A 26,713-nucleotide genomic window follows, 5' to 3' on the forward strand; every position below is an offset into this window, starting at 1 on the left:
CCCTAGGCTACAGGACAGCATGGATGATTGTGTAGATTTCTAGCTATCTGGCTCATTCATCAAATTGAGTTAGGGCCCGAGCGCGTGTTACATGGGGTCTAACGCACATTGCGCATGCGATAAATAGCATAATGGTAACTAGTATGTAACTTTTAATTCTCGTATGCAAGTGGGATGGGTTTATGCAAATTAAGGGGTTCTACTGCATTCAGTGAAAGAATAACGCACGCTAACATGGGATTTAATGTCACCATTTTTTTTCTTGCAGTATCATGGGAAAAAACTTTTTATTGAGTATCCATGGCCATTATTGCAGATTGCAGCTAGTATCGCAGAGATTATTACAGGCATTTAAAAGAGCTATCAGACACACCTACCAGGTCTTTTTGGGCCAATAAAAACACCAGTTCTTAATTGGCCTGTCTTCCTAAACCCATAATGCTTGTGACAAGTTTACTTGTTGGGGGGTATAGGATGCTTCAGGAGGCTCACTGCAGACAACAAGAGGAACAACAACTAGATGAAGAGGCAAGGGAAATTCCAACCTCTTCTAGGGAACTTTCTGCACTGGAGCCTGTGCCACTGGTCCTACAGGGAGAGGGTCCTGTGCTATGGCAGCACCTAGCACAACAGGTGGGCACGGCAGAGGAGATACAGGGAGTGCATCTTTTCTTCACGAGCCTCATTGCTTTGCATGCCAGAGGATTATGTGGTGAGCAGGAATCACCTCAGCTCTCGAGCTATCCAGGAATTATATGATGAAATGAGAGGGGATCTGGATCCGGTCACAGGAAAGTCCCATGCTGTGCCAGTCCTCACCAAATTATTGGCCACCCTCCATTTCATGGCAAGCGGCTCCTTCCAAACGACAGTAGGGGTCATGAAGGAAATGTCCCAAAACACTTTTCCCACTGTCTAGAACCAGGTCATAACAGCTATATCTGACCGCATAAATCACTACATAGCATTTCTTCAGGACAAGAAGAACTTGATGGAATTGAAGAGAAGCTTTTATGCCATTGCAAACTTTCCCAATGTTCTGGGAGCTATCAACTGCACTCGCTTAGCCATCATCCCATCCCGTGACAGGGAGGAGTGCTTCCGCAACAGAAAGCTCTTTGACTCCTTCAACTTGCAAGTGGTCTGTGACACTCAAATGAGCATCCTTGACGTGGCGGCCAGGTACCTTGGAGCTGCACACAATTCCTTTATACTTCAGCAGTTGAAAATTTTGAGGACAGCCTCTATGGTGAAAGTTGGCTTGTAAGTAAGACAGTTGCTTCTTTCTCTATTCATCTCTGGCTATGTGTTTGCCGCAAATGGCAAGAACATGGGTGGGGGAGGGGGCTACGTGGGATGTAACAGCATCACTGACATGACAAGCACTTGACAGTTAGTCCATTGCACCAAGGCCTGGTTTTCTCTCCCCATGTTCGAGAGGCCAGCAGATCTTATGAGACCAAACAAAGCACTTGCCATATAGCTTGGTGTATGAACAACCACTACACATTTTCTACAGGTTCACTGTGAAAAGCCCTTTTCCAATCCTCCCATTTTGACCAGTAGAAATCTCACAGGTGAATCACAACCTTTAAGTGTCCACACTGCTGGTACTTGCAGATCAGGTGTGGGCTATTAGTGATGGTCAGCCAGGATACCAGGCACAGCTTGTCTTGCCCATCATACAGGTAAAGAATAAGCAATGACTGGTGCATTTTTGGGCCTAGTATATTCCCTGTGTCAGGGCAGAAAAATGTATATCTGTGGAGGACATACTGCAGAGCAGTCAGGGACATGCACATTCAGACCATGAGGTAGACGTTTTTCTGCTAAGCCAGGTGTGGAACCTCTGATATACTGCTTTAGAGTTTAATGACGTCTAAAAACAAGTAGAATTAGCTTGGTTGTGAGGGGCTGGCACAGTTTATTAATCTGGAAGATGTGATCTAAATTCAACTAATGCTATACTGTCTTCCAGAAAAAGGTGACTTGCACCTAGGGTACGGAAATAGGCTTTTATGGCTGAGGCTAAGCTATAGGCTAGCTTCTAATGTCTTACAGCATGCTGTATTTGGCAGCAAGATGTCAAAGTGACTGTGGTGTGACTCATGCCCCCATTCTGTCTTTGCCGCATGAGATATGGGATACAGTTGCTGGACCTGGCTTCTCACCCCCATTGCTATTCCCAACACACCGGCAGAAAAGAGGTACAACAAGGATTTATGTTGATTCCGGTGTGTCATAGAATGCACTTCAGATTTGTCAAAAGTAGAGTTTGGACAAAATGGGTGGAGCTTTAATATATTCCCTACCCAATGTAGAATATATAGTGCTGCTCTGCTGTGTATTCCATAATTTCACTCTACACCATGGCACACCAATGTAAAAACTTCCGGATCTACCCCCAGATCCTCCATGTGCTGTTTGCCTGTTTGTCTCCTTGAGCTGATTTAGAGCCAAGACAGAACAGAAGATTTTTTGCTAGCCAAGGCCCCACCAGTGGATTACAAATAACAGTTGCTTGTTGTGAGTACCAACAGCAATGGACAAGGACATCTCGCATGGGGATGGGGAGTGTCCAATCCAGGGACAGGTGACATTCTCTACCAGGACTTTAAAGGGGAGTTACAAGGAGAAACTAGACCTACGGGACTTCACAGGGGGTGATAGCCAGACTGTGTGTGTGACAGAGAGAGTGAGCCTGTATGATAGGCTGTGTGTGTGTGTATGTGTGTGTGTGAGAGAGAGAGGGAGAGGGTCCCTGTGTGAGGGAGAGGGGAACTGGAGATCATTCGGGGGTGGGGGGAGGGGATGGAGGGGTGAACCTTGGGGGGGGGGGGGATGCCAAAGGAAGGGTATGCCACTGATGCCATCTGAATATCTATAATGTGTACATTCAAGGTTTGTTGAAATGCAACAAATAAGCCAGCTACTTGTCTATATATGTTTTTGACACAACATCATAGCCAGCAGGGCATAGCCAATTAACAATTATGTTGTCGGAATCAGGCAGCCATAATTCTGTAAGACAAAGCTGGGAGACACTTCCTTCACGATATTGTGAATTGATGAGTATATCTGTTACGGCTGTGGCTGCTGTGCTACCGCCTCACCACCAGGGGTCCCTCTAGGGCTGGCTTTCCTGACAGGCCCAGTCCATCTCCTATGTCCACTCTATGCTCTGGGTGTGCCCTCTTAACCCTGCCTGACAGTTGCCTCGGTGCTTCGGCATCGAGCTCACCTGGGCTCCCTGCTCTAGCCTGCCTTGCGTGGCCTTCGGGCCTATCCTTGCCTTGCCTTGCCTTGCGCGGCCTTCGGGCCTATCCTTGCCTTGCCTTGCCTTGCGTGGCCTTCGGGCCTTTCCTTTCCTTGCCTTGCCTTGTGCGGCCTTTTGGCCTTCTTCCTTGATTTCCATACCTGGCCTACGGGCCTTCCGTGTGTGTGTGTGTGTGGCCTACGGGCCTTCTGACCTGCCTTGCCCCGCTATTGGTGTGTGGCCTACGGGCCTTCCGTGTGTGTGTGTGTGGCCTACGGGCCTTCTGACCTGCCTTGCCCCGCTATTGGTGTGTGGCCTACGGGCCTTCCGTGTGTGTGTGTGTGGCCTACGGGCCTTCTGACCTGCCTTGCCCCGCTATTGGTGTGTGGCCTACGGGCCTTCCGTGTGTGTGTGTGTGGCCTACGGGCCTTCTGACCTGCCTTGCCCCGCTATTGGTGTGTGGCCTACGGGCCTTCCGTGTGTGTGTGTGTGGCCTACGGGCCTTCTGACCTGCCTTGCCCCGCTATTGGTGTGTGGCCTACGGGCCTTCCGTGTGTGTGTGTGTGTGGCCTACGGGCCTTCTGACCTGCCCTGCCCTGCTTACTGTGCCCTGACCCAGCCTGGACCCAGACACTGCTGACTGCCGCCTGCCCTGACCCAGCCTGTACTTGACACTGCCACTTGCCGCCTGCCCTGACCCAGCCTGTACTTAGACACTGCCACTTGCCGCCTGCCCTGACCCAGCCTGAACCCAGACTCTGATTCTTGCTGCCTGCCCTGACCCAGCCTGGTACCTGACTCTGTTCGAGCTTCCTGTCTCTCTCCACCTGGAGCCACCCTGCTGGGTGGTGTGCACGACTCCTGTCCGGAGCCCATGCGTAACAGTATGCCGAAGCCATCACATTTTCCAGGGGAAGAGATAGGTCTGTGTCCTGCCGGTGAGTCAACTTTTCACTAATTCAAGATGCCTCCTTCTTTAAAGTTTTATACCTGCCATTCCTGTCAGACTTTGAATTATCCAAGCTATCAGAACTGTCTAGCCTGTGAACTTGTTGGTCAGGAACACTGGTCATGCAATAACTGCAACAAGAAAAATGTCTCTGTCTATCAGGAGTGTTTGAACTGTCTGGCTCCTAAACCAGGGTGGTGGAAATGCTCCTGTCTCCCGTGTTTGTTACCTCCAGGCAAACCCTGCCCCTGTTGTTCTGCTCTAAGACCAGCTGTGCAATTAGAAAAAGCTATCAGCTCTCCTAACCAGTATTCTGTTTCTGGCTCAACTAAAACAGACATTTTTGCTGGCAGTTTGTGGGTAGAAAAACCCAGGACTTACCTGGCCAAGAAGGCTTCTGTGAGACCAGTGCTAGAGCCTCGGGAACAGGTTTCTCTACAACGGAGAGAGCTGATTAACTCTAGCAGGGCTCAGCTTCCCACAGCTGCCAAGTGGACACTAACGAGCACCTTCCCTAGACGTCCTAGAACTGCCTGTGCCTTCTCTAAACTGCTCCTCCAGAAACAAAATCAGGAGCATCAGACTTTGGCTCGAGGTATCAAGCCCACGGCAGTACAATCTGTGTCTTCCATGCACACTACCTTTAACCATGCTACTCTGCCATCTGAACCTGCTGCACTACCCCGAGAAGAGCCTGAGTCTGCTGAACCGGCCCTGCTGCCGTCCTCGGAGGGGTCCGCACCAGCCCTGCTGACAGACTTTCTAACTCTGCCATCTGAGCCTGCCGAACCGGCCCTGCTGCCGTCTTCAGAGGGGTCCGAACCAGTCCTACTGACAGACTTCCTGAGTCAGCCATCGGAGTCTGCTGAACTGGTCCTGCTGCCACCCCGGGAGGGGTCCATACCGGTCCTGCTGCCACCCCTGGAGGGGTCCATACCGGTCCTGCTGACGCCCCGAGAGGGGTCCGAGCCTGCTTCATCGCCCCGAGAGGGGTTCGAGCCTGCTTCATCGCCCCGAGAGGGGTCCGAGCCTGTTACAACGCCCCGAGAGGGGTCCGAGCCTGCTTCATCGCCCCGAGAGGGGTCCGAGCCTGCTTCATCGCCCCGAGAGGGGTCCGAGCCTGCTACAACGCCCCGAGAGGGGTCCGAGCCTGCTACAATGCCCCGAGAGGGGTCCGAGCCTGCTTCATCGCCCCGAGAGGGGTCCGAGCCTGCTACAACGCCCCGAGAGGGGTCCGAGCCTGCTACAATGCCCCGAGAGGGGTCCGAGCCTGCTTCATCGCCCCGAGAGGGGTCCGAGCCTGTTACAACGCCCCGAGAGGGGTCCGAGCCTGCTTCATCGCCCCGAGAGGGGTCCGAGCCTGCTTCATCGCCCCGAGAGGGGTCCGAGCCTGCTTCATCGCCCCGAGAGGGGTCCGAGCCTGCTACAATGCCCCGAGAGGGGTCCGAGCCTGCTTCATCGCCCCGAGAGGGGTTCGAGCCTGCTTCATCGCCCCGAGAGGGGTCCGAGCCTACTACAACGCCCCGAGAGGGGTCCGAGCCTGCTACAATGCCCCGAGAGGGGTCCGAGCCTGCTTCATCGCCCCGAGAGGGGTCCGAGCCTGCTACAACGCCCCGAGAGGGGTCCGAGCCTGCTACAATTGCCCGAGTAGGATCCGAGCCTGCTGTACTGGCCCAGCTGCCGCCCCTGGAGGGGCCTGTACCGGTCTTAATGCCGACCTTGGAAGGGTCCGGACCGGTCCTACTATCGCCTCAAGAAGGGTTACGGACTATTTCTCTGCCCCAGGTGGGGTTTGTGTTCCCCTTGTCACCCCAGGAGGGGTTATGGAAATCTGCACCGCCTCTGCTACCCCAGGAGGGGTCTAACCCTGCCGCCTTGTCCCAGGAGGGGTTATGGACTGCCTTATTGCCTCGGAAAGGAGTTGAACCTGCCGCATCACCCCCGGAGTGGTCTCCCGTTATTCTTGATTACCTCCTGCACAGATGGGATCCAGGAGGAGGGGGAGGCCTTGAGGGGGGGGTACTGTTACGGCTGTGGCTGCTGTGCTACCGCCTCACCACCAGGGGTCCCTCTAGGGCTGGCTTTCCTGACAGGCCCAGTCCATCTCCTATGTCCACTCTATGCTCTGGGTGTGCCCTCTTAACCCTGCCTGACAGTTGCCTCGGTGCTTCGGCATCGAGCTCACCTGGGCTCCCTGCTCTAGCCTGCCTTGCGTGGCCTTCGGGCCTATCCTTGCCTTGCCTTGCGCGGCCTTCGGGCCTATCCTTGCCTTGCCTTGCCTTACCTTGCGTGGCCTTCGGGCCTTTCCTTTCCTTGCCTTGCCTTGTGCGGCCTTTTGGCCTTCTTCCTTGATTTCCATACCTGGCCTACGGGCCTTCCGTGTGTGTGTGTGTGTGGCCTACGGGCCTTCTGACCTGCCTTGCCCCGCTATTGGTGTGTGGCCTACGGGCCTTCCGTGTGTGTGTGTGTGGCCTACGGGCCTTCTGACCTGCCTTGCCCCGCTATTGGTGTGTGGCCTACGGGCCTTCCGTGTGTGTGTGTGTGGCCTACGGGCCTTCTGACCTGCCTTGCCCCGCTATTTGTGTGTGGCCTACGGGCCTTCCGTGTGTGTGTGTGTGGCCTACGGGCCTTCTGACCTGCCTTGCCCCGCTATTGGTGTGTGGCCTACGGGCCTTCCGTGTGTGTGTGTGTGGCCTCCGGGCCTTCTGACCTGCCTTGCCCCGCTATTGGTGTGTGGCCTACGGGCCTTCCGTGTGTGTGTGTGTGTGGCCTACGGGCCTTCTGACCTGCCCTGCCCTGCTTACTGTGCCCTGACCCAGCCTGGACCCAGACACTGCTGACTGCCGCCTGCCCTGACCCAGCCTGTACTTGACACTGCCACTTGCCGCCTGCCCTGACCCAGCCTGTACTTAGACACTGCCACTTGCCGCCTGCCCTGACCCAGCCTGAACCCAGACTCTGATTCTTGCTGCCTGCCCTGACCCAGCCTGGTACCTGACTCTGTTCGAGCTTCCTGTCTCTCTCCACCTGGAGCCACCCTGCTGGGTGGTGTGCACGACTCCTGTCCGGAGCCCATGCGTAACAATATCTTGCACACAGATCGAGCATTGATCAAATTGATTGAAAGCTGAGATAAAAAAAGGAGACTGGGAGACCACGTGATGTGGTGAACGGGGCCGGACGCATCTGGCAACGCTCCGGGGATAGGACCCCCCTAATCCCACTCCATCCGCCCTCCTGTACAGAATTACCGGGTTCTGTTTGCTCCAACTTGTGGCTTATGTCGATCACAAATTATATGCATAAGTCGCCGGTGATTATGCCGCCGAAAACCGCGAGGAAAGAAAAGGAAAAGCCCGGAGGCCTTGGAGCTAAGATGGCGGCGGACACGGAGAAAACGAGTAGCGGAGAACGGAGCCTTAGTGTGCAGCCGGCGCACCCGACTACATTAGAACTGCAAGAGGCGATATTGCAGGCATTGGAAAGCAAGTTTACCGGGCTTTCTGAGCAACTGACGTCTGTACAATCGGCTTTATCCGAATTTGCTCCCCGGCTCGACCAGGTGGAAGGGCGCACAGGAGTCTTAGAGGATGACGTACTTGCCCTCACAAACCGAGTCCATATTCTAGAAAAAGAACTGGCTGAACAAAAGGATAAAACTGATGATTTGGAAAATCGATCAAGGAGGTCGAATCTGCGACTGCTCGGCTTCCCGGAGTCTATTTTGGACCAGAACTTACGTTCTACATTGATGGCTTGGATCCCTGAGGCCCTTGGGTTAAGCGAAATGCAGTCTCGCTTTGAAATAGAACGGGCACACAGGCTGGGCCCACGACCTTCAGACGCCGGGCTGAACCCTCGCCCGAGGATAGTTATTATAAAAATCCTTAATTATCATCACAAAGAGAGTGTGCTGCAAGCAGCACGGAAACTGCCTAATCTGCAGTATCAAGGGCATCGCATTCGCATGGCGCCGGATTATTCGGCGCGGGTCACAGCGCAACGGAAGGCCTTCTCAACGGTGTGCAATATGCTTTTTGAAAAACAAGTCCGGTTCATGCTGCAATTTCCAGCGAAATTGAGAGTCTACCGGGAGGGGAGCTGGACAGTGTACTCATCTCCGGAGGCCACGAAACAGCTACAGGAGGACTTAAATAAGTGATGTACCCTAATTTGACAGTTCTTCTTACTGTTTATTTGATTGAATACGTGCAAGGGAGTGGGGGAGGGGGGGTCCTATGCTCCCAACACATCCCTGCGTGCTCTCGTTCAGGCTTAGCCTGTGTAGGGTTAGCAGTCATGGGGGGGAAAGGGGGGGGTGGGGGTGGTGGGGGTTTTGTTTTTTCTTGTATTATGGGGGTATCGCACAGGGAATCGCGTCTGCTGGTCTTGTTTTAGAGGACAGGGTTGTGGCTTACTATACCACCACAGTGACATGGTTTTTGGCGGAGGGGGGGGCTAGGCTGGGGGCCTCCCTTTCCTTTCCCTTTTCATTGCGGTTACTTTGGAATGCAGATTTTGAGGTGACGCTGGATAATGGGCTCTGCATATAAAGTAGTCTCCTGGAATGTGGATGGCCTTGGCAGTCCTATTAAAAGGAAAAAGGTTTTTCAACATCTGGCCCGCCTCCACACGCATATAGCGTGCCTCCAGGAAACGCACCTCAATATTCTGGAAAATAAAAAGCTTTGTAGGGAATGGGTGACTACTTGTCACTTTGCTCCTGCAGTTGGTCGCAAGAGAGGGGTGGCGATACTAGTGAACAAGAATACTCCCTACCTTATCTCTAAAGAAGTGGCAGACCCGGAGGGCAGGTTTATTATCATTGCAGGCATGCTGGAAGGGCAGCCTCTCACTATTTGTAATGTTTATGCACCTAACACTCCTGATAGAAAATTTTTTGGCCTTCTTCTCTCTCAGATCTTGGAGCACCTTCAAGGCTCTTTGATCCTGACTGGTGACTTTAATGGTGTATCCGATGCAACCTTAGACAAATCAAGTATCCCTAGTAGTTATAAAATACCAAAAGAGTCAGACATTGCTTATATATGCAGGCAGTTGGATTTATTAGATGTCTGGAGGGTTTTGAACCCCACGGCTAGGGAGTACACACATGTCTCCCGAGCGCACCAAACCATGTCTCGTCTTGATTATGTGCTTGTGGCTTCCTCTCTCTTCGCTAGGGTTGAGGAGGCTGACGTGGGTTCCATAGTCATATCAGACCATGCTCCAACGTGGGTGTGTTTAAAACTATCACGTGAGGCACGTACTTCAGGCTCTTGGCGCTTTCCGAGCAGTCTGGGCACTGACAAACAATTCCATCAGTATTTGCGCCTAAAGTGGGAGGAATTTGAGAGGAATAATAAACAGCACATAGATCAACCAATCCTTTTTTGGGCTGCGGGGAAAGCTGTTCTACGTGGCGAAATTATTGCCTATACTGTTAAAAGGAGAAAGCAGATAGTGAGCTCCATTTTGCAGCTAGAAAGGGATTTAAAAAACCGGAAACGAATGTTAGCGCAAGCTCCGTCACCAGCTACTAAAGATGCCTATTGGGCATGTTTAAATCAACTAAATTCCCTCCTTCATATGCGAGCTCAGAAGGCTCTAACTCATGCAGAGCTTAACTACCATCGTTTTGGGAATAAGGCGGGAGGCTTACTTGCCAGATTAGTAGCCACTAAACGTAGGAAAAACTTTATTAGCAGTCTCCGCACCGACACTGGGCAATTGGTTACCAAAACTTCAGAGGTTTGTAAGGTTTTACGAGATTTTTATGGTCACTTGTACACAGAAGATAGAGTGGGCTCTTTTCGAGATGAGGAGGAATTTTTTCAAACTCTTTCATTGCCGCAACTGACTGCCTCTCAATTAGAGGCTTTAAATAAACCAATTTTAGAACAAGAGGTTCAGCATGTCATCCAGCAAAGTAAGCCCCATAAAGCTCCGGGTCCAGACGGCTTCCCTTCAGACTTTTATAAGATTTTACAACCCCAACTGACCAAACCATTATGTCAGTTTTTTAGGGCAGCGGAGTCCGTGGGGGAATTTCCTAGTGACTTCAATACTGCTTATATTACCATCTTACCCAAACCTGGGAAAGATCCGTTAAACCCCGCCTCTTATCGTCCCATATCGCTATTAAATTGCGACCTAAAAATTTATGCCCGTATCTTAGCGAATCGTCTGAGTACGGTCCTTCCAGATATTATTTCTCCCTATCAAACTGGATTTGTTAAACACCGCAAGCCCAGTACAACAGTTATCAAATTATTGTCGGCAATTGAAGTCACTAGGCAACAGGGCCACCCCTCTATGGCGGTCGGATTCGATTCTGAAAAAGCCTTTGATAGGGTGGCCTGGGAATATATGTTTTCTGTTTTGCGTAGATTTGGGATAACAGGGAACATTCACCACAGGATCACTATGTTATATCAGTCCCCTAACTCTCATCTCATGGTTAACGACATGCTCTCTGATACCATCTCTATTCAACGGGGTGTCAGACAAGGTTGCCCCTTGTCGCCTATTTTATATGTCCTTTCTTTGGATCCCTTACTGCGGAGGTTGGGTGAGTCCCCGCGGATCTCTGGGTTTCACGGTATTTCCACTCCATTTACTATAGCAGCTTTTGCGGATGATATGTTGATCTTTCTTCGCAATCCAATGCAGGCCTTACCAGAGGTGCTTGACATCCAGAGAGCCTTTGGTACCTTCGCAGGCTTGAAAATTAACACCGATAAGTCGGAGGCCTTGGATATCACGGGGACCTTGCAGGGCTCATGGGCCGGGATGTTCCCTTTAAAGTGGGTCTCCTCCGACCTCAAATATCTCGGTGTTCGAATTCCAGCGGACCCATCCCAGTTATACTCCCTAAATGTAAGCCCCTTAAAGCAAAAATTGATTCGTAATTTGAATCAGTGGAGGGACCTCCCCCTTTCTCTGTCAGGGAAGATACAATTAGTGAAAATGATGGAGATATCCCGCTGGATATATTTATTTCAAATGTTGCCTACCTGGCTGTCTCGTTCAGATCTTAAAGAAATTAACCGAGCATTGAATATGTTTATTTGGGGGGGCAAGCGTGCTCGCATCCCTTTACAAATGTTAATGCAGTCAAAGCAGACTGGAGGTCTGAATTGCCCGGATTTGTCTTTGTATAACTGTGCTTGTTTGCTCCGCCATATTCGGGATTGGCTCTTTGATACAGACTATGTTACTCCATTGCAATTTTACAAAGATTGGGGGGCTCCCTGGTCTCTAAGCTCTATTTTACATATGCCAGCCGATATGCTACCTCTACACTTACGTCATAGTACAATGATCAAGCCTATGCGTCAAGCCTGGAAGTTCATCTGCAAGCAACTAGGTCATAGACCGGGCATCACCGCCTGTTTGCATATTACCGGCTGTCCACTGTTCCCCCCTGGGATGACTCGTTCACTTTTCACTACCTGGAAAGAGAAAGGACTGATTTGGATCTCGCAACTATTTAGTTCTGGTTTGGCTTCGGGACATTTACTCAGTTTTCAGGAGCTACAGTCTAAATACTCGCTGCCCAACCAAGACCATTATGGGTTTCTTCAGTTGAGACACTTCATCCAGGTACAGTGCAGTAAACACCCCGGATTCCCGGTATATGCCTCTGTACATAATCTGTTGCTGGGGATGGATAACAAACGTTTGAAATGTGCCCAGTATTATAAGGGTTTATTAGACCTTAAACCTCAAACACATATTCAATCCCTATTGGCATCCTGGAACTCCGGTTTGGGCACTTCAATCCCCAGCGACTCCTTTTTATCCTGCTTTGTGAACATACCTAAAATGGTAGATAATGTAATTTTCAGAGACAAACAATTCAAGTTGTTACATTTCGCCTATTACTCTCAACAGCATGCGTATCATATGGGACTCGTATCTCAAGCTAGTTGTTTACGCTGCTCAGATCCCAAACCGGATTTATTGCATTGCTTCTGGTTTTGCCCATATGTACAATCGTTTTGGTCTTTGATTGCTAAGAAAGCTACCAATCTCTGGAACTCGGATATACCGCTCGTACCTGAAATTTGGCTACTGGGCCTATATGACTCTCATGTTGACTGGTTGTCTGTGCCTCAACGCTTGCTGCTTGATAAATTGGCTTTGATGGCAAAGTCGGCAATACTATCTTCCTGGACGGTCTCTGCTCCGGATTTATCAGCAGTATGGATTCAGAAACTTCACCATTTACTGCATCTGGAGCATTTATTGGCCCACACGCTTACATCTAAACGTTTGTCCTTCTTCCAAGAGATATGGGATCCCTACTTATCCCTGTTGCCCGATGCGCTTCAAAGACAATTGGTTCCCAAGAGGTTCTCTCTGCCCCAACCATCATCATCATCACACACATGAGGATCTCCTTGTTACTGGTAGCTCCATTGCTCTTCTATCGTGGGAGCTTGGGTCTGGATGTTCCCACACCTTATTGGCATATTGGACTGTGGATTATCAGCGGGACTGCTTACATGAGTGTGCCCCTCTGCAGACGCAATTGCAAATGCAATGGTGATTGCGATCTATGATGATTCACTTCTCACCTTTGTGTCTGCCGAATACAGTTTTGGTCCCCACTGAAGTATACTGCTCAGTCATGACAACATGCTTCTGACTATGTCCCCTCATGTCATGATTGGTTTTTGGGTTTGAGCTTTAACATTTGACCATTGTTCTCCAATTTCTCCTTATTTTCTCATTATTGTTCTCAGTATTCTGATTGTGTTCCTCTGTGCATCCCCATCCTTGTGGACATTCTGTTGCTTGGGTGGGTGGGAGGGGAGGGGGGGGGGGGGGACGGGACAGGGGTATAAAGCTGGGAGGCGATGTGACCCTCCTTAAAATGGGGTGTTCTGTTATAAGTGAATACGTTACGGTCATGTTGACAGGTTGCAGAGATGACGGTTATCTGCCGTTTCAATCTTCTCTGCTCTCTGATGCATATTTATACTGTTATGTGTGCTTCTAGTGTACTCAATATGACTGTTGTTATCTTTGGTTAACACTCAATAAACATTACTATTCAAAAAAAAAAAAAAAAAAGGAGACTGGACACATTTTTACATACATCACAGAATTCCTATTGTTTAGAAGATGATGGTTGGATATTGTCTCATAACATCCATGGCCAATTACAAGAGGTATGTGAGTACTAGGGATGTGAATCGTGTGCCCGATCGTTTTAACGATCGGGTTCGGATGGGGAGGGGGGGGGGGGAAATCTGATCGTTATGAGATGTGAATTGGAATCGGTTCCGATTCCAATTCACATCACTAATTTTTTTTAGTGAGGCCCGCGCCGATAAAAAAACCCCACCCCGACCCTTTAAAATTACCCCTATAGCCTCCCCCACTCTCCCGACCGTCGGCCCCTATGACATAGTGAGGGCAAAGGTAGCGCCGGCGCCATTTTGAATACTGGCAATACGGCCGGAATGCAGGAGGTCACTCCCGGACCCCCGCTGGACTTTTGGCAAGTCTTGAGGGGGTCAGGAGGCCCCCCCAAGCTGGCCAAAAGTCCCTGGGGGTCCAGCGGGGGTCCGGGAGCGATCTCCTGCACGCGGGCCGTATTGCCAATATTCAAAATGGCGCCGGCGCTACCTTTGCCTTGTCACATGGTAAGGGCAAAGGGCCATCGGCTCCATTTTTTTTAGCGCAGCTGATAGCGTGGGAACGGGAGATCGCTGCCCGCGGCCCCCCTGGACCACCAGGTATGTGTAAAAAGTTTTGGGGGGGTGTCGGGAGAGTGGGGGAGGCTAAGGGGGTAATTTTAAAGGGTCGGGTGGGGGGGGGGGTTTATCGGGCCATCGGCGCCATTTATATTAGTGGCAGCCAAAATGGTGCCAATGGCCTGAGAGTGGGAGATCACGCCGGGACCCCCCCACTGGACCACCAGGTAATTTAAAACATGTTGGGGGTTTCGGGAGGGTGGGGGATTTGTTTTAAAGGGTCGGGGTGGGTTTTAGGGTTGTTTTGGTGTGCCGGTTTTCCCGCCCTTCCCTCCCCCTCCCCCGATTTACGATTTTTCACGATAAATCGGGGGAATTTCTATTGTATCGCGGCTCTAACGATTTTTGACTATTTAAAATATATCTGACGATTTTTTTAAATCGTCAAAAAACGATTCACATCCCTAGTGAGTACAAGTTGTAATGGAGTTAGCAAAAATGCGGTCTCTGCCTTTGTGTGCGTGCATGTGTGTACACGCGCATGTGTATGTGTGTATGTGTTAGAGAGAGAGAGAGAGAGAGGGAGGGAGAGAGACAGTCTCCACACTGGTATGTGTGTGTGTGTGTGTGTGTGTGTGTGTGTGAGAGAGAGACGGAGAGAGAGAGACAGTAATGAGTAAGATGAATACGCCACTTATAACAAGACATACCTCTTTCCAAAGGCAGTTCAAATGCTGCTGCTGCTACTGCCTCCTTCCCTCTCACTGTGTCTTGGTGTGTTCATGGCACTGTTACTGATGCTTTGTTGCTCTTTAGATGTCTTATGGTGGTCATGTCACTACTGTTGGTGTCCTTTGCTCCTCTTTAGGTGTTTTGTGATATTCATACTACTGTTATTGGTACTCATTGTTGCCCGTTAGGTGCTTTGTGGTGCACATGCCACCATTGCTGGTGCCCTATAGTGTTCATTTTACTACTGCTGGTGCCCTTTGCTCCTTTTTAGATACCTTGTGGTGATTTTACCACTATTTTTTTGATACCCTTTGTTGGTTTATTTTGGTTGTAAGGTGCTTTGTGATGTACATGCTACTACAGTTAGTGGCCTTTGTTTCTCTTTAGGTGCCTTGAGGTATTTATGCCACTAATGTTGGTATTCGTTGTTGCTTTTATGAAGTTTTGGGGTGTTCTTGCCACTCTTAGCGCTGCTTTCCTTCTCTCACAATGCAGTAGGCTGTTTGATGGTGCCCTTTGTCCCTCTCACTATATCTTGAGATGTTTTTTGCCACTGTTTACTGCCATTCCCGTGAGTCTATGACTTGAGATTTTGATGCCACTGTGTGGTTTTTTTCATACTTCTCACTTTATTTCTTGGGGGGGGGGGGGGGGGGGGGGTTGATGCCACTCTCCTTGCTGCCTTAATCCTCATTTCATACCTTGGGATTCATACCACTGTGCTTTCCGCCTTACTCCTCTCTCAATTCCTGCAGGTGTTGATGTTATGTGCTTTTTTTCTAACCAAAGCCATTGTCTACTGTGTGTATATTAGTCCAGTCCATGCTACTTGATGCATTTTAAGACAACCCCCCTTCCCCCCCCCCCCCCCCCCAGCTTGCTACTATACCTTTCTCTGTAAGTCTTGGTGCATTGATGCCTTTCTTCTTGCTGCATTGGTTTCCACCTATGGTTTGTGCTTTTAAATCCCAGTGCTCCTGCTGTTCCAAGCCTTTATAACTTAATTGAACCAACTAGTAATGAGCCCTTTTTTTGTGATGTAGAAGCAGTTTTAACCTTTCAGGACTTTAGTGAATCATGTACACCTGAGCTGCATTTGGTTTGCTACAGCAGCTATAAATAATACCTTTATAAATGTGATGGACCTGCTTACACAGTTTCAAAGCAACTGTCATACTTTCACAAAAAAAGCATTATCCAGAAATGTACACTTTGAAAAGCCTCTTATGCCATTTCTACAACTTTCCTTATATTATTATTCCATGCATGACATCAGCATTGATGAGAAAAAGAGATACAGAATATGTCACGTATGTAGATTGCGAAAGTCGATATCGTGTATCGAAAAATTGTGTACTTATAGCACTGTATTACTGTGTTTTATGTGTATTTTCTATGATTGCCCTGACCGACGTGTCTGGCTCGATGGTTTATATGTATTTATTAGTATTATTTGGAGCTCAGCGGGGTGCTCATGTTCAAGTTCATATGCTGCTTTTCATTCAATAAAAATTATTCTGAAAAAAAAGGGGGAGGAACATACTAAATACATTAATGAAATGTTACATAACTTCTTAAATCTTTAGAACAATCTTAAACTGTTGGATATATACATGGAATGATGGCATATAAAATGTCCAAATAAATAAATAATAGAAATGACCTGTCATAATAGGCATTACCGGCAGAGACTCACCTTCATTGCCTTATAACCAGCAAAACTTTGCCAGTAGTGCCTATTATGACAGGTCATTTTATTATATGGTTTAAGATTTTTCTAAGGATTTAAGAAGTTTAGTAACATGTGGGTTCTTTTATTAACATACGTGGACAGTCCATGCAGATTTGTGTCACCCCTTAGGTGAGCAGATGGCAGAAATAACCCCTATTTAAATCTCCTACCGGTTTCTGTCTTGTAGGTTGGGTTTCAGTCCCATGCTTCGACTGGTAAAGATGAACGATACTATATGAGATTCCAGGAAATGGCGCTCAGCAGGTTGGGCCTCGTAACAACAGCAAACAGAGCAGTCAGGCAAGAAGCCCCAGTGATTTCTTCACTGCCTCTAATGTACAGCAGGGCAAGCCTGAACAGGTTAGTTTATAAAACAGCAATGGCCAAGAATAAATCTCCTGCCAAAGGATCCTTGGGTATATTCATTGTGGATATCCTGAAAACCTGATTGACTGGGATATTCGGGCAACAACTTGAGAAACATTGATGTTGGCAATATGGTTTTCAGCTATATGAAAATAAACCACATTTAGTGAAAAAATCTACCTTTTTATTTTTTGTTGATTACTTAGATTTATTTAAAGTAATAGCAAATTACCCAAGATGACTCTGCATTTTACTGTCCTCTAACAGCAGGGCATGGAAAATTGAACAAGTGAGTCAATTATCTTTGTCACTTGCAAATCCTCTCTCTACATGGACCAAAAGCCCAAAACCATATGTTGTGAAAACTTTAGAACAATCATAAAAAATCCTACACTACACTGTTCCAGTTACTAATGGTTACTAAGTGTTAATAAGTTTGTCGGACCTTAATATAAGGAGTCAGGTGATGTAAAACTCAAAAGACTCAGAGAAATTGGTTGTCCTTTTACTAAATTTTTATCATATTTTTTATGCTATAGTGTTCAAAAACCCAGTATGGTGCTGAAAATAAAGCCATAAGTCGATTTAGCTGCATAAAATAGTTGTACATAAAGCCCCGACACAGTGCCGTGTTTTGAGTCCCGATCTACTACAGGGGTTCCTAGTTGCATTCTTACATTTATGGCACCACCATGGCAATATCGTAATCCTGGAAACTTTTAACATCTGTACCTCAAGCACACATATACGTGTTTTAAAATGGAAGGAACCAGAAATGACAAAAAGTATACACTGCTATTGAAAACAACTATCTGCTTTGTGACGTATTAAGAAAGACGATCTGTTTAGTCTGGTGGTGTGTTCATGCTTATCCTGAAAGCGTACACACCCCCAGACTAAATAGGTCATCTTTCTTAAAGCCGTACAGTTTGCAATTCCTCTGGGGTGGTGTACATGTTCCAGTGTCCCTGTACTTTGGTCTATATTGGGCGTACTGCACACACTACTCGAGTTCAAATACCTGAACATAAAAGTCAGCTGATCACGGTGTCATTTACTGCTCCATTGGTATCTCATTGTACTGAACAGCATCATCAATTTCAGGATTTGCAATGGCAGTATTGAAAAAGGTTGTGAGGCCCAGGAGGGAGGTGATTTTTCAGCAATTTTGAACAAATAGGAATAGTATTGGATCTTCAATTTGAACACCATAGATCCAGACAGATTTATCGAACAAACTGAATACCATTTGCTTTATCAAACCATAGTGGTTACTGTAATAGTTGGTGGCAACTTATGTTGTCCTGGCCATCGCCTTAGTGTTCAAATCTGTTTTTAACTGTATTTGCATTTTCACCCTTGGTGTTTTTAATTTCAGGATCTCCAACAAATGCAGCAGGACAATTAATGAATTGCTCATTACTGTACTTTGCCGAAGCAGGTTGGTATGCTCTATAGCAGTGTCTACTTTACATCACTTTTGGTTCCTTCAATTTTAAACACATAAATGTGTGCTTGAGTTACAGATGTTAAAAGTTTCCAGAATTAGGACCTTACCACAGTGGTGCCATAAATGCAAGAATGCAACTACTACCAACTAGGACACCCTGAAGCAGAATGGGACTTGAAACACAGCACCATGTCAGGGTTTTATGTACAGCTACCTCATGTAGCTAAATTGACTTTTGAGTTTATTTTCGGCACCATGTGGGGTTTTTAAAAATAATTTTCAGCACACTGGTTGCACAACGATTATTCTAACAAAAAAATATAATGACCCAAAATTATATAACACGGCAGAGTTAAAATATTGTGTCTTCTATACAACACATTTTACGATGATGCCATATATGACGGTCATTACACGAGAATACATTTTTCTAAGATATTTTTTGATTTATTTGAAAATGATCAGGGGAGATAGTTATTCCTTTTGAGAGAGGGTTTTTAAATAGTACAGCATAAAAAAATATAGCAATTCAGTAAAAGGACCTCCAATTTCTCAGAGTTTTTTTTGTTTTATATCAGCTGACTCCTTATATTAAGGTCTGACAAACGTATTAAAACTTAGGAACCATTATTACTTGCAAATACGCAACATTGAAAGTTTTACTTCATTTCTAGTAAAGCCTTAGCTATCAAAGAGGCCAAGATACTAAAATATACCTTCACAAAATGCAAAATCATGTGTTAAAAGGATAAATTGTGTGTATAAATGCATTCTGTTGTTTTTACATGAGAACATTTAGTTTTGTTTTGCAAACAGCTATTTTTCTTACTTACATTTTTTGCATAGTTTCATATAAATTCATAGGTGAGTGATTGTGATGCAAAATTATGCAAAGAAAATCACTACCTACAAAGGCATAATTAAAGGTCGAGTCCACAATGTTCCTGACCTGAGATCAGTTTTGCAGTCATTAATACTTCCTAGTCTTGATTATTTTAATTCTGTTTAACTTGGTCTTGTTTCTCCTTTAACTCTGATTTTAAAACTTAACCAAAGCATCACCAGTCTACTTATTACCAGCTATCATTATTATGATCACTTTACTCAAATTTTGAAGGTCTTCCATTAGTTACCAGAATGGTGAGTCATTATAAAACAGTATCATTGGTTAGTGTGCGCTAACTTTGACCTGTTAGTGCGCACTATCAAGAGTTAGAACGCACTAACCTGAAAACCGGGGCCCCCGCGAAAAAAAAAATCCCGAACCATGGGAAAAACAAAAATTCCCGCAGGGATCCCAAAACAATTTAAAAAAATGATGCACATCTCTAGTTTTTAAGGCCCTGAAAGGTGATTTCTCCAGCTATTCCCTAGATTTATCATTCTGCTAGATGTATTGCAGAATGATGAGCTGTGTAAAAAAAGGGGCAGGAGGGTGAAACTGTGCAGCCGGCTGCATCACGGCAGTAGAGATGTGAATCGGTACCGGAATCGGTTCGGATTCCGGTTCCGATTCACATGTGGGTTTTGTTTATCGGCTGCGCCCGAGCCGATAAACAAAAAACCCACCCGACCCTTTAAAACTAATCCCTTTGCTTCCCCCACCCCCACCCCTCGCAACGGAGTATTTTTTAAAAATATGCATGGCGACGCAGGTAGGTCTTTCCCAGTTCCCTTTCAGTCCACTCCAATTAAGGAGCAGGCTGGGAGGGAACTTCCCTAACCCTATCCTTCCACCCTCTTCCCCTCTTTTCCCCAACCCCTAAACTATCCATAACTAGCTTTTTTTTTTTTTTATATACTTACTACTCCTCTGGAGCAGAAGTAATCTCCGTGCGCCAGCTCCCGGCACATGCTTCCCCCAGACAGCGTCTAATGGTGCTGTCCTGGCCTGCCCCTGCCCCGCCCATACCCCACCCCTCAGCCCACCCCTTTGTTCAGTCCCGGCACTTCAGCATGTATCAGGGGATACGTGCGTGGCCAGTCCCTTTAGAAAATACGCGCAGCATGCGCAGTGCCCAGCCATGCATGTAACCTCCAACTATTACACGCACAGGACTTTAAACATTGGCCCATTTATGAGATGCTTTTCATGTTTTGTGTTCGCCATTATTGACCAGGTAGTCCTGTTTACATTACCCCTGGTTGAGCTTTGTTTGTTTGTCTTAATGTATTGAATTTTCTGTTAATGAATGCAATCTGCCAAGAGCAAGGCATTCGGATGCAAGGCAAATGCAATTTCTAAAAAATAGTACTATGTACATTGTTTTGCTATTGGGCTTATCAGCATAGGAGTCCTGATAGGAAATTGTGCAAACATCACTAAAATTAGTAGGAAGCCATTCACACTTTAGTTCATTGGCTTCAAATTGAGTTCGTTAAAGCTTACTTGACTAACAAAATGTTCTAGTACACAAAAATTGTACATCTTACAGAATCTTTACAATTAATTTGGAAAATATTTTCAAAAGTATATTTTTTAATCCATATATTTTTAAAGCACACCAGACATTGGACTTCCCTAACTTATTCTAAAAGTCTCCTTTGTTACTCTGCTCTGCCTATTACAGACTGTATTCACCAATAATGACTTTGAAGTCCATATTCAGCCGCTATCCGGCTCAGCAAGTTAGCCAGATAAACTTGTCCAGCTAAATGTCCCTATATGTTGAAAACCACTGAATATATGTTTATCTGAATAACTTTATACAGGTCTATGAGATGACCAGACTTAGCTGGATAATTTATCCGGCTAACTAAGCTCCTCCCAGTAATGCCTCAGAATACCTGTAACTTATAGGACCAAATTTTAACTGGATAAAATGTTATCTCTCTCGAATTTAGCTGGATATGTGCCCAAATATTAATTTAACCAAATATCTTCTGAGTTATCTAGCTAAATGCTTCTGAATATGGACTTCAGCATTATTACTAGAGCAGGTGTCTGGTTAAATAAAAAGAAGTCTGCATGAGAGATTAGAATTTCTATTTCTTTTCAGAAGAAATCCTATTGTTTAAACAGTAATTTTTAAGAATGCATTTGAGAAGATTACTTCTGGGACATAACCTAATGTCCAGTTTATTGTGAGGCATCATATTAAGAAACATGAAAGCAAATCTAATATACCCATGGATACAGTGAGGAGGCAGGGAGGGGACATTGGTGCCTTAACAAAAACATCATTTCAGTTTTTCAGTTGTACTTATGATACATTAGATGTTCTACTAACCCATTTGTCATACAAACTCAATCAGGAAAAAATGCAACTCCTACTAGATTAGAGGTGAATTTTAAAAGCCCAGCGTGTGCCAAAATCGGGAGATCTGCAAGCATGTAGGACAATACACGCGCCCAGTGGATTTTAAAAGCTGCCTACATGTGTGCACAAGTCCCAATGCGCAAATATTTCACTCTGATTCAAAAAGGTGCATGGTGTGGGCTTGGTTTAGGTGGGGCATGGGTGTTCTAGGATGGAGCCGAGAGAAATGTGTGCAAATACTTATGCTCCTGGGTGCCTGCCCAGGTCCAGTGCAATGTAACTTTAGTTCTGCTACCCCCTAGGGGTTTAAAGGGTCTGGAGTAACTGGGGAGGAGTGCAGGCTATTAAACCAGGGGGAGTTGTAAGACCTTGCTCTATACTGAGCAAACTTGTGGAAGAACTGGTGAGATTAGTCATGGCGAGGACACATGCCGGTTATAAAATTCCCACACTTGCGCTGCTCATACACAGATGTGCGCGTCAGTGCGCTCCCAGTTTCAAAATAGGGCACACTCTTCACATGCACCCAGGCTATTTTACAACATACGCATATTTGTGCGTGCATGCTATAAAACTGACCCAACCCTGGACGTGCGCAGACAAACACGCGTCAATTTGCACCTGTGCACCCCTTTGAACGTTATCGTCCCCTTGTGTTTGCTTTTTAGAAATTGGCTGCTTCTGATAGTGAAATTACTAGAATTAAAATGAAAGCTGTTTGAAAGTAAGGTACTTGATGCTTACAGTAGTGGCATGTGGCTCCCGTGTAGCCTGTGTTTGCACAGTTGCAATAGAACGTGGTCCAGGATTGTGAGCATTCACCTCCATGTTCACAGTAGTTGGGTAAGCACCTGAAAGGACAAGCAAAAATGTAATTACCTTCCCAAACATGCTCATTTGTTCAAGTAGCTTGAAGGGCTCCTTTACAGCGGAGGTGCTAATAATTAAAGCAGATGAAAGAATTACTCTCTAATTACATTATACAAAGCTGTACACAATTAACTTATTAATTACCTTTTCAGATATAATTTTGTGAGTGCTGCATTTTTCCTTCACAGCAAAATAGAACCAATCAAGTAAATATAAAAGAATAGTAAGATTCATACAGAGGCATGACTGGTATCAGTATGGTACAATATGAACAGAACAATGCAATAGGAAGGGGAGTAGGTAATTTGAGTTACAATAATTAATTATAGCAATTAATAAATGCAAACCAAAGGGAATATTCTGTGTCAGTAAACAAGAATTACTCCTCTTATCATACAGGTGAAACAAAGCATAGCCCTACTATGGGTTTTGGATGATTGTGAATCTTTTGTGATCCCTAAAACACAATTATATCATTTTCACATTTGTAAGATTCCTCTGGGACAGGAAATACTTGTACCCTCCTTCCCCAAGTAAAATAATCTTTCTCTGCCCCCAAGCTCTCAAATCCATCCAAAACAGAAAACTGTTCCTTTTACTTTCTCTTCCTTTTCCTTTCAAAACATGACATATTTTCTTTTCTATTCTCTACCCTCTTTCTTCACAACAGAAATCCCTTCCCTTTCTGCCTCTGAAACATTTACCTTTATTTTTATGTCTTAAAAGGAAAAATGTACACAATGTAGCAATTGCAGGGATAAGCAGCTCTGCAGATGGGCAGACAAGATGGTCTGTATAGTCTTTTTCTGCTGTCATGTTTATGTGTGATCCAGTTCATTATCAGTTTTTTATTACATGATCATGATTGAGATCCAGATCAGTGATGGAAACTGATGTCAAATCACAATTGCTAATTACAAATGATCAAACTTGGACTAGTATATATCTAATAACAATATTACATTTTAAAAAGCCCCTTAAATGTCGAGATAAGCCTGGTGGCCTAGTGATCTTGCTTAATTCTTGGACTCTGCATCTTCTCATCAAGCAGGAAGGGATTACATATTCTGCAGGGACAATGCTCAGTGCACCAGGAGTAGAAAATCTAGGCCATAATTTAACAGTGATACCTATGAATAGGATTAATTGTTCATACATGCCAGGATCAAAAGGAATTGTAGTCTGTGGCTCTTTAGTGAGGACTGTGAGACTAGTTTATATGAGAAAGAAGGTAAGAGAAAAAAAAAACTTGGGAGAAAATAATGTTAAGTGAAAACTACAGTTCACTGGGACTTATGCTAAAAAAATCTTTAGTGTGGCACTCAAAAACATAATATATACATGAAAAAGTCACTTATCAAGTGGAACAACAGATTTAGTATAGAGCTATCACATTATTCTCATGTATGGAAACCTGAAAAAACATTGGCTTAATGCAAGTATGTTTCTTACCAAGGGAAGATAATTAATAGGGATGTGAATCATTTTTTGACGATTTAAAACAGTCGTCAGATATATTTTAAATCGTCAAAAATCGTTAGAGCCGCGATACAATAGCAATTCCTCTGATTTATCATAAAAAAAACCGTAAATCGGGGGAGGGCGGGAAAACCGGCACACCAAAACAACCCTAAAACCCACCCCGACCCTTTAAAACAAATCCCCCAACCTCACGAACCCCCCCAAAATGTTTTAAATTACCTGGGGTCCAGTGGGGGGTCGTATGACATAGTGAGGGCAAAGGTAGCACCGGCACCATTTTGAATATTGGCAATATGGCCTAAGTGCAGGAGGTCGCTCCCGGACCCCCGCTGGACTTTTGGCAAGTCTTGTGGGGGTCAGGAGGCCCCCCAAGCTGTCCAAAAGTCCCTGGGGGTCCAGCGAGGGTCCGGGAGCGATCTCCTGCACTCATGACGTTGGGTGACAGGAACCAAAATGGCACCGTCATATGGTAAGGGCAAAGGGACACCGGCGCCATTTCTATTAACGCAGCCGTGGCCTGAGAGCGGGAGATCGCACCGGGACCCCCCACTGGACCCCAGGTAATTTAAAACATTTTGGGGGGGTTCGGGAGGGTGGAGAATTTGTTTTAAAGGGTCGGGGTGGGTTTTAGGGTTGTTTTGGTGTGCCAGTTTTCCCGCCCTCCCCCGATTTACGATTTTTTAACAAAAAAAACCATGACGATCAGATTTCCCTCCCCCCCCAGCCAAATTTGATTATTAAGATGATCAATCACACGATTCACATCCCTAATAATTAATGACCCAAACTGTTGCTCTGGAGGTGGACCCTTGGCCTGTGCAGGATTGGTATGGTCCTCAGGGAGGTCCCAGATAGCGCCTGCCGCCAGGAGGCGGAGCACATGAGGAGACAGAGGCTAGCTGGAGCTTCACCAATAACAGTCCGGGGGTTCCGCAGGTTGAGCCCTTGGGTACCCGGACCGCCTAGGCTTAGGTGGGCCTCAGAGGGTCTCCCGGAGAGGTAGCGGAGAGGTGTGCCCACCAAGAGCAAGGGTGCATGGCTAGTGGAGAACAGCTAAGCTAGACCGGAACAGAGTGTACCGGAGACCCCTGGAAGGGAACAGGAGCTGAAGGTCCTATGGACAGGATAGGCAGTGCCTACTGGTCTAGCTTATAGAAGGCCATGGGCAGCGTCAGAGCAGGGAGACCTGGTGGTCACAGGAGAAGTGGAGAGAGTGTCCAAGTGAAGCACAAGGGTCAAAGCCAGGGTATCTGTCCGAGGGTGGTCAGCAAAATCAAGGGTCAGTTCCAGGTATCAGTCCAAGCATGGTCAGTGGCGAGCAGAGGTCAGTTCCAGATATCAGTCCAAACGTGGTCAATGGCAAGCAGAGGTCAGTTCTAGGCAGTGGTCCAAATGTGGTCAGAGGCAAGCCGAGGTCAGTACCATGAATCAGTCCAAGAAGGTACAACCTGGGAAGTGGAGCAGGAATCAGGAACAGATGCTGGCACACAGGGAGGACCACAGGAACACAGATGCAGGAACACTGGAACAAGGACAGGAACACAGGAACAAGCACAGGATCAAGGAAGCAGGAAGACAACTAGCTTCTCACGAATGAGACGACCCATTTGCCAAGGCAAGGAACTGGAGACTGAGCCCTGCCTTTTATGCAGGGCTCAGGTGACATCATCGTCACGTGCTGTGGAGGAGTTTCCCGCGCTTGGCCTTTTAAGGGGCCAGGTGATCCACGCGCATGCCTAAGGATGGACCCGACGCCGACGAGGATGCTGAGCTTTGCCGTGAGGAGCAATGCGAGGTTGAAGGCCCCAAGAGGCCTGGAGACTGCGTGGGATGCTGTGAGCGCTGGGGGTTGGCTGCAGCTGCGAGGGAGGATGGACCAGGCCTAGCAGAGGGGAGCCCGTGGTGAGCAGGTCCAGCCATGGTACCAGCACGGCTGGGACTCGCAACAAAAACTGAGTATGCTCAGTTCTTTTTTTTCTGTTGACTCCTCCTGCTGGCTTCTAATATGTATACAAGTACACTTGACATAAGGGGGGTTGTTTTTCAGTGCAGGAGGTAGAACTGGGGGACCTACTATATTCCAGATGAAGAGAGTTCCTGGAGAGTATAAAAAAGATACAAGTATTTGTGTTTAGAACCATCTATCTTCGGTGTTAGTAAGAGTAATTAAAGAGTGGTATATATCAAATCAATAATGTCTTAGAATCTATTAAATATTGGATGTGTAAAAAGCATTTAGTTTTGAATCTTACCAAAGGAGAGACAACGAGGCCAATATTCAGAAGACAAATAACTGAAAAGTTGTCCATCGAAATGGTTAAATCACGGCATTGAAAGACTTATAAGTTATCCATCTAAAATTTAACTGGATATGTATGGGGCAGGCAGGAGGCATATCGGGTAGGAGAGGAGTTAGCAGTTTAAATTAACCAGCTAATTCTGGTCGGGCTGAAGGGCTGTACTAAAGTTAGCCAGTTATACATAACCAAATAACTTTAAGATAGCCATGTATATTCAGCGGCACAACTGCATAGCGGCTAAATATGGACCCATATGTATTTTTCAAGTAGCGCTGATTACTAGAGATGTGAATCGTGTCCTCGATCGTCTTAAAGATCGATTTCGGCTGGGAGGGGGAGGGAATCGTATTGTTGCCGTTTGGGTGTGTAAACTATCGTAAAAAATCGTTAAAATCGTGAGCCGGCACACTAAACCCCCCTAAAACCCACCCCGACCCTTTAAATTAAATCCCCCACCCTCCCGAACCCCCCCCAAATGCTTTAAATTACCTGGGGATCCGGCGGTGGTCCAGAACGGCGGCGGTCCGGAACGGTCCCCTCAATAGAATCGTGTTGTCTTCAGCCGGCGCCATTTTTCAAAATGGCCGCCACAAAATGGCGGCGGCCATA

The 26,713-nt window shown here is 46.6% G+C and overlaps 1 protein-coding gene across 1 annotated transcript in view; it reads right to left on the bottom strand.

The window, feature by feature from the left end:
* CNTNAP4 (contactin associated protein like 4) overlaps positions 1-26,713 on the bottom strand; it is a 1,044,358-nt gene that overhangs the window by 402,605 nt on the left and 615,040 nt on the right. Inside the window, exon 11 of the mRNA XM_029616960.1 lies at positions 22,197-22,303. Within this exon, the coding sequence (XP_029472820.1) occupies positions 22,197-22,303 (107 nt within the window). The remainder of the gene's footprint in view (positions 1-22,196; positions 22,304-26,713) is intronic.

Source organism: Rhinatrema bivittatum, chromosome 1 (genome assembly GCF_901001135.1).
Source record: "Rhinatrema bivittatum chromosome 1, aRhiBiv1.1, whole genome shotgun sequence".
Lineage (NCBI taxonomy): Eukaryota > Metazoa > Chordata > Amphibia > Gymnophiona > Rhinatrematidae > Rhinatrema > Rhinatrema bivittatum.